General features: G+C 39.6%; 1 protein-coding gene across 1 annotated transcript; it reads right to left on the bottom strand.

Annotated features, from left to right (window-relative positions):
• Nucleotides 1-276: 276 nt before the first annotated feature.
• stard14 (START domain containing 14) lies at nt 277-7948 on the bottom strand. Its single transcript, XM_086084740.1, has 6 exons — nt 7370-7948; nt 5761-5908; nt 5406-5509; nt 3942-4059; nt 3688-3740; nt 277-908 (listed from the first exon to the last, which is right to left on the bottom strand). Exons 1-6 carry the CDS (start codon nt 7541-7543, stop codon nt 717-719), a joined length of 789 nt encoding a protein of 262 aa, XP_085940866.1. The 5' UTR covers nt 7544-7948; the 3' UTR covers nt 277-716.
• Nucleotides 7949-9227: the final 1279 nt, after the last annotated feature.

Genomic DNA, 9227 nt, shown 5'->3' with positions numbered 1-9227 from the left:
AAACAATATCTTAACACTGACATTTTTCTCTACTACTGTGTTAAAAATTTGATAAACTACATGTTACTAGTAAGGCAAAACTGCACTAGTTGTTAGCATGCTACTAGTTTCACTTGTTCTACTAGTGTGCTGAATTGCCTCACTAACTAGTGAGGACAAAGAGTGTACTAGTACGCAGCTCCAAAGGAGTTCTGAACACAAATAGCTACGCTAACTGTCGAATAGTCATGAGGAGGGTCAATGTTTGTATGCAAAACACAAATAACACAACGGGAGTTCACCTTGCTTTAAAACTGGCTTCATTTTTTTTTCTCCCCCCAAAATTCACAAGCAGGCATAAGCTAAACATCATCAGAAAAATCTGTCTGCCAACAGGCTTCATTTCCTTTCCTCAATCATAAACCTCAAATAAATACAAAAGAGCTATGAAAGTCATTTTTAGCTTTTCATCAGCTAGGCAGATTATTCAAATAACAGTACAAAATATATATTTACAATGACTTCATGTTAAAAAAAAGAAAGTGTGCCACCGAAAGTAGAAACAATCTTAAAAAACAAAACATTTTCTTCAGAAAATAAATCTTCATACCTGAAACAATGACGCCCCCCCCCCAAAAAAAAATAAAAAATAAACGTTGAGCTTATCTGCGCACATCCTGCGTGACTTCAAAATGTGTAAACGCGTCACTCGTGATGGTCAGTGCATTTTTTTTGCGTCATGAACCTTCATCCTGTATGGCGCTCTCGTCCACGTTCTCCAGCGAGTCGCCCCGCTGCAGGGCCAGTTCGGCCGGGTTCATCCTGGGCAGCGAGCACTGTTCGGGGTACAGCCAGGGCTTGTGATCCGGAGAGTTGGCCTCCTTCCACTTGGAGTACTTCTGACCCGCCTCGTGCACGCACTTCAGCACCTGGACGTGGTGGCGGGACAATAGTTACTCATTTTAAGAGCAACAAAAAGGAAGTAGCAATCCACATCAGTACAAAAGTAGATTTATAAATATAAACAGCCGTGGGCACTAGCGTTTACCACGACGTATTGGAGCCACGTATATATGTTTTGTTTTTAAAGGGGGGGTCATATTCTGAGCAAAAAAAGTTTTTCCTCAGAATATTACCCCCTCTCTAAAAAAAAAGAAGATATATATATATATATATATATATATATATCTACTCCTCTTGCTTTATGACGCAAAGTCTCGAAAAATACACAGACTGAGCACCGACTAAAGCAGATTTAAAGCAGTGTAGTACCACATTGTGCCACAACATGCCAGGCAGCACTGAGCTCTATTGGATGAGATGCAGCAGAATTAAGAGGAAGAAAAGACACATCTTCAATTGTTGTGCGGGTTGACCCTGCTTTTGTGTCTTGCTGTGACACTGACGCTAATTTCTGTTAGCCTGTTTATGGTGTTTCCTAATTTATGTTAGCATTGAGCTAATGGGTGTGATTGATGGTTTGGTTGAACATTTTGTCGTTTAATTATCTTTTGTTCATTTAACTTCAACTGGGAGTGACAAATGTGGAGAACGGTGCGAGACATTTCCTCCCAGTTTCTTTCTGAATGCAATAGAGTAAAAATAGGTTGAAAAAAATGTTTTTAAGTTATGAGGGAAGGGATAATTCACTTTTTTTGTTGTCTGTATGTTGGTGGTTAAGCCTGATAAGCTTTAAGGAGTGTTTCTCAGCACAATATTTGTCTTCGCTTGATGAAATTTAAAGCAGCGTCGCCGTGGCAACCTCATAATTGCAGCAGATAGGAATAAACGTCTGACACAATGACTGCGCGGCAGTTTATTTCCGTATGACCAAACAGGAGGGCGGTGAAAATCAGAAAAAAAATTTGGGCTATTGTCTGTGGCGGGCTGGGAAAATGTTTCCGTTTTAAAACGGACAAATTGAGATTCTATTTCTTAAATCAATAACACACTTTCTTTCATTATGTCTCGTTCAAATTTATTTTGCTTCTTTCATCTGCCCGGTCACATTTAAATGGAGATTCCGTTTTTCACACGAGTCAATTTGGCCCACAGCATAACAGGAGGCTTAATCCTGTTTAATTGCAGGACTTTCAAGGAAGCAAAAAGCCTGGCGCGTCCTCCTTTGCCCCTTCCCGTCAAATCGAACCTGCTCTCGCAAAAGAAAAGTTGAAAATTGCGAATGACTTCCTCATCACGCCCTTCGTCCCCTTCCGTGCCTCAGTCAGGACAAATCACTTGAACTCGCGCGCGCGCGCGTGCATGTCGACAAACTTGCGCACACACACCGTCATGCGAACGGTTTGCGCGCGTGAAACTGGCCGAACCGGTTGTGCCGGCTGAGACGTCAACAGCTCTTTTGTCAGCAACTTGGGCAGAACGGGCTTTTCAAACCAGTTTCTATGGTTACCATTGTCCTTTGACACACACAAACCTTTCAGTTTATTTTTTTTACTCCCACACCTATGAAACACTCTTTTTTTTGGGGGGGGGGGGGGGGGGCCACACCCTTTCATTTAGCTCAGGGTGTCCAAAATATGAAATTTGATGACATTACAAACTTACATGCGAGGAATAAGATGCCAAAAATAAATAAATACATGAGGGGTGTCAGGCGATTACATTTTTAAAATTGCAATTCAATTGCATGACTTCAATACTTAACTCACGATTGATTGCAAATTTTACATCTGTTCTAAATGTAGTTTTCATACTCTTGTTACACATAAACTACAGCAATTTTATAATAATTCATAAAATTGAGTTAAAATGAAAAAGATGTACTGTAAAAAATGAGTTTGATCTTGATTTGTGTTGAGGTCATTTTCTGCCACTAGATGACATAATTGCATTTGTAAGACATTGGTGACAGCTCAGTGCATTTTTCTTTTCATATTAAGAGCGATCTCATCTTTAACATGAAGTAACTTGTGAAATTCTGCACATTTATAAAATTGTAAAATACAACTTGAGCCCACCCTCCTCAAATATATGCATTATTATTAAATGTATTACTGCTAAATTTTGGCGTGTAGTGTCCAAGTGAGGGGCGGTCATTAATCGCGCGTTAAAATAATTAGTGCCATTAAAGGAACTTTAAATTAACTCAAAATTAACACACACATTTTGACATCCCTAAAATAAATAAAATAAGGTTGAAATGTTATCATGACGGACTCAACATGTAGACTGTTTAATTCAAATTTTATTTCGAGGTGTTCCAACAAAGTTGACATTTTATATCATAGCCAATTGTCGCTCAGATTATCTCAATTTTGAGCAGTATGTGTAAAAACAACAACTACATAGCCTCTGCTAGCTACCTTCATGCTAACATACAATGGCACAAGGGATAACAATTAGCAGCAAACAAACCAGAAACAAACGTTAAAAGATAAAAAATTACGCACGGGCATATATTCTTTATCCTCTGCAGAGAACAACTGATATTATTGCTGTACTGAGAAGCTGAGAAGGCTGAGGTCTGTCTTGAACCCAACACTAAAGTTTAAATAGTTTGGTTTGCTTGCCCTCGTTATTCGGATATTCAAATATCTTCTCTCTTCTTTTTTTTTAACACCCTGTATTGTATTTATCTGCTCGCAAACTAGTTTGACGCGCTATTGCTGAGGAGCCGCCATTTTGTGTGGCCGTGTGTGCAAAAATCTTTGGACGCCCCTGATATGTAGCTCAGCTTGTGTGACTTACCCGCGGCGCCATGGCTTGAGAAGCTTTGTTCACTAACCACTTTGGAAGAGAACCTGAGAGGAAAAATATTCAATTTAACATTGACAAACTGTTCATTTGAAAATATCTCACAAATAAATTGCGGTCATTCTTTTGCTGTTGTTCGAGTCGGTCAAATGTGGTGGGAATACAAACAGTCGTTTCAAGCGTCTTTCTTGGACACTATTCGCTCTGTCCCATAGAAATACACACATTTGTTTTGAAGTGCATCGTACCTTTGGGGTCGGCTTGTGAGAGATAAATGAAAATGCAGCTGTCGGGCCCCGTGGGCTTGATGTAGTAGCCGGTGAGGATGGAAACGGCTCGCACCAGTCCGCTTTTCGGAGGGTATTCCTGGAATGGAATTGGATGCAGTACAGTAAATTAGCAATTTATTTTGGAGTCAGCCAGTCCTCCCTCAAACGTGTCCAGACGGTTCAAAATGCTGCTGCTCGCGTCCAAACTGGAACACGTGAGAGGGAGCACGTGACTCCAATTGCGGCCGCGTGCACATTTTCAGAGTTCTTTGGAAGATTTCACTATTTTGTTTTTAAATCTCGAAATGGTCTCGACCAGCTGCTGGTGGAGGTACGGATGTCCAAGTGGTACGTACCTCAGAGGTGGGGAGGGGCGTCCCAAACTTTGGAATGATCCCAAGATGAACAACATTTGAGTAAATTTTTCAAATGCTTCAAATTAATTTATTCCTTTAGTTGGCATTCCACACAGCACGAGACTTGAGCCCTTAGTTTAGTTTATTTGTTTTCATCGTTTTAAATTTTGATATTAGATGTAGTACTGGGAATTTTGTACTGTAAATATAGGTTTATTAAACGCATTTTTTTTTTAACGTTTCAGAAGCCTGATTCCTACCATTTTGAAAATCAATTATTGCATAATTTTTTTTTTTTTTCGTTTTTAGGTCAGTATTTCTTCAAATGTGGTATTGCAGAAAGAAAAACTAAATCACTGCATTAAGTACAGTTAAGTTGTATTTAACATTTTAACTTTTTAGTACTATAGATTTGCATTTGATATTTAAGAACTTTTTCAAATTAAATTTAAAGAGCAAACCAAGTAAAAAAAAAAATAAAATAATTGACAATAAATGTTATATGCACGCCCATTAGTCTAGAACCATTTTCTGTAAAATATAGAATATGAATTAAAGCAGCAAAATCCATCCATTAAAAAAAAAAATCCATCTCAAGGAGGCGGCCATTTTGCCACTTGCTGTCAACTGAAAAGGACACCACAGTGCCAAAGTGCTCAGCTTGCAAACGTAGCATGTCCAAACTAAGAAAACAGGTAAGTCGTGATTGGTTGTTGCCCTTTCGCACTGCGATGACATTTTGAGTGGCAGCAAGTGACAAAATGGCCGCCGTCTGAGATAGATAAAAATGGGTGTATTCCGTAAATGCAATATTATTAATCAGAATGCCGTGTTTAGACTACGAGAGGCGCGAACAACAAGTTATTGTAAAGACAACATTTTAATTTGACTGCTATACTTTTTCAGCTAATCCTAATTTAAGAACAGTTGTATTTATTGTGATATTATGATTATTATGAACGAACTGAAATATTTCACTTTTTGTGTAATGAATTTGTTTCATACGCAAGTTTCCCTTTTTGAATGGAACCCCTGAAACAAATTCAGTTTTGCAGGATATACTTGGGGGGGGGGGGAAGACACGTACCGGATGTTTGACTGAGAAGTTGACGATGAGGTACTCGTCGTCCGTCACTTGCCACGAGCGCAGGGTGACCACATCCCGGTTCTTAATCGGCTTTGGACAACGCCCTGCGCGGGACAAAAGGAGACGGGGGTGAAATGAGAACGTCTTTGTGGGTTTGCCCTCAAAGTTTGTCTTTCTCCGAATTGTGACAACAAACACGCCGGGCAAGCCTCGGAGGGCCTCCTGCATGCTCTTCAAAGTGTCAACAGAAATGTCATGACTTGAAATGGTCGGGGACGTCCGTACGCGGCTTCACCCAGAAGAAAAGCCTCTGTGATTGGGTGGCGACCGGTCCGGGGAAGATAGGCCCACTCACATGAGTAGTAGCCGATGTCGGCGTAGTCGGAGACGCGGGCGATGTCAAAGCTCTCCTTCATGTTGGGGTCCCACGTCGTCCGGTACTTGCTGTCATGGATGACGTCGTACATGGTCGCCGCGGAGACGTCTTTGATTATGATTTTACACTGGAACATACACACAACAATGTTATTCTTATTATTATTTTTATGGAATTGTTCATGAAAAGGCATTAACAAAATGATAACGATTAGAATTAAAAAAATATATGAAATTCATAATTAACTGAAACTAATTGTAATTCTAGCATCAACGTTCTTTGTTTTTCTCTCGTCAATTCGTATCATTTATGAGCTCATTCGTCACATGTTGATTTTGAATGTGTTTATTACGGTATTGCTGTACGTCTGTACAGAGAAAGGAAGATCAAACTGTCATTTCGTAATTGTCGTTGATTCATTTACTGAATCGTACGTTACATACATATATTTTTTTTTTTACTCTTGCACCCGACAAATACTCCCCCAAAAACTAATATTAAGACTAAGAAAAACTAGTCTAAATTGAAGCATTAAAAAAAGTAACTAACAAACTTGCTCTAAAAAGAAATTCAAACTCACTGGATTAAAAAAAACAAGATAAAAGAAAAAAAACTATCCAAAACATAACTCTGACACGCCCACGCACACACATACGGTGACATTGCACATTTTCATATGACGTAAATTCCAACTGCCGTTCCGTCTAGCTTGCAAGCAATTTACTGCATGCAACATTGTTTGTAACCGACGCTTCACACATTCAAACTCACGCGGCTACAATCAGCATTCCAGCCCTTCCCTTTTTTTTTTTCCTTCTTCTTCTTCTTTTCCATCTTTTGCCAGAAGTAGAACAGCGTGGTGAAATATTACATTGTCCATTGCCGTTACCTCCACCAAGGAGGCCAGGGTATCATTAGCATAGGTTTGTATTGATGGGAAGGTCTACCTAAGTTGTTTGCACACAATCGATAAGAGATTCTACCAAAAACAAGATAGAAGTTGCATTCCTAAAAGGTGTATTTAATACTATTGCAAGCCAGAACTGCACTGGGACGCAAAGTTCGAAGGAAATCTAAAGTGAATATCGTATTAGGTATAAATTGGCCTGAGTTCTGAATTACTTTTAAATTACATAGAAATGGACCTTCTGGAAAAGTATGTCCTCATGTGTTAAATTAATTTATACAATGTAAGAGTTTCATGTTTTAACCATTCGTTCATTCATCCGCAATATTAACTCTTGTTATTTTAAAATGTGGCTTGCTGGCGCCCTCTAGTCCGACATGAAACAATCGCTGAATTCACACAATTCAGTCGTATTTAACTTAAGTACAACACATTTACATTTAATATTTTATTACTGCTTGTTTTTTTTTTTAAATTGGGTACAGTTTTAATACTAACTGTGCATGATGTTACAATGCCCACAATGGTGCTACACAGAGAGCCAAGCATTACTTTTGATGTGGTACTTGCTGTAAAAAAAATAAAAAATAAAATAAAAAATGGAGTGGCCGTCGCAATGTGTTGCGGTATACCTGTTGATTTGATTTGTATTATTATGACTGTATTATTTGATTGCCTTACCTTGATCTTGTGCACTTTCGGCCCGGTGCTGTTGCCCTTGTCCTTGGGGGTTTCCATCCACACCTGAATGGCGTGGTTGTCGTATTTGTTTTGCCAATTGTTTGAGGTGGACAGACACTGATTCTTGAAATCAGCAAAGGTCGAGACGTCCGGTAGGATGCTGCCGAAAGACATGCTGACAATGTCCCAACGCGCAAGCACAGAAGAAGAAGAAGAAGAAAATGACGGTCGATAAAGGTGGCTCTTGTTTTAAAAGTCCCCCGAAGTCAAGTGTGGAGCTTTTTGCGGGCTGCCGTCTAAATATAAAGCGAGGCCGATCGAGTCGAGCAGGATTCTTGCGGCTGAATTCCTGAGCCATTCCTTGACTCGCATACGCACAGGAAGAGGAACACACCTCCACCTCCACCTCCACACGGGTGACGTGGTAACACGTACAGGTACAAAAAATAAAAAAATAAAAAAAATCAGTACCGTAACCCACTCTGAAAAACGTTCAAATGTTTGTTTAAACAAAAACAAAAAGTTACACAATATGCCTAGCCATTTTCGTGGCTTCCATTTAGTCTATTAAAGGCAAAACGTGAGTACGAAAAATATTTGTTGCTACGAAGTTTAAGTGTAATATGCGCACAAATCGAAATATCCTGGACGATTGGGTAAACAAGTCGACGGAAAGTGCGCTCGATTTGGTTACCTGTATGTCCCGGAAATTGAATTGCACGTACTACTACTACTACTTTTCCTTTCGGCTTTTCCCTTCAGGGGTCGCCACAGCCAATCAGTTGCATCCATCTAAGCCTGTCCTCTGCATCCTCTTGGAAACTCGGCCTCCTTCTGCCAATATACTCACTATCTCTCCTCTGGACATGTCCAAACTATCTCATTATTCTGGCCTCTCTGACTTGATCTCCCAAGCCTCTAACTACTACGTGCTATTGTACTACAAATTTACATTGTATTCATTTTATACGCATGCAACAAGTATGTGCGCTTAAAAAGGCAACATTTATGGCTAAGAGATACCAATTTGTGGACACGAAGTCAATAGGGGCACACAATGCTAATTTATGGCCTATATTTCCGTGTAAAATGTTCAGAGCTGCACGCAAAATACAAACGCTATATAGTATGACGTATGCTCGTATTTCTGGACGTCTGGGTAAGCAAAGCGAGTGCACATTTTCTAGAAACTGACAAGTGGAGAACGGCGTAGTGTCTCGACAAGGTGTGCTCCATTTGGTTACCCAGACGTCTGAAAATTTATCACGGGAGTGATAGTAGACTCAAAATACTATTTCGTGTGCATTTTTTAAATCTTTTTCTTTGTGGCCATAATTTATTTCCTCATCCTTGTCATGTCTGAGTCTCGCTAGTAGTGTGTTATTTAACGAATCTAGTCCAAAATACTGATAATGTTACCGTCCGGCTTGCCCACAAGGTTTTTTTTTCCTCCCCATCTTTCCATTTATTTTATTTTTACTCAAGAGTCGAATTAACCTTCTGCTTTTTTATTTTTATTTTATTTTAACACAACTACCTGTACTTTAAATAAGTACAGAGTGCGCATGATGACTTTTTGCCACCTTTGCTTATTGCTTAGTCACTGTAAGCCTTCTGCTTACTTGGCCAGTGGCCACGCCATCATGACTTAACACATTATGTAAACTATGTAGTTTCGGTCTAATGTGACACACCTGGACGGTATGTGACGTGCTTCCCATACCTTGAGTGTTGTTGAGTGGACCATGATAGCATCACAATGAAATCCAACATTGCGTTGAGAATGAATGGGGCTAAGAAAAGTGTTGCCATTAAAACCACAGCTAACTGTGATGAAGTTGTTCAAGACTCAAATGGT

This window comes from Leptonotus elevatus, chromosome 9, assembly GCF_054856555.1.
Source record: "Leptonotus elevatus isolate MCC_2025b chromosome 9, RoL_Lele_1.0, whole genome shotgun sequence".
In the NCBI taxonomy this organism is placed as follows: Eukaryota; Metazoa; Chordata; class Actinopteri; order Syngnathiformes; family Syngnathidae; genus Leptonotus; species Leptonotus elevatus.
This window is presented reverse-complemented; position numbering and strand designations above follow the sequence as displayed.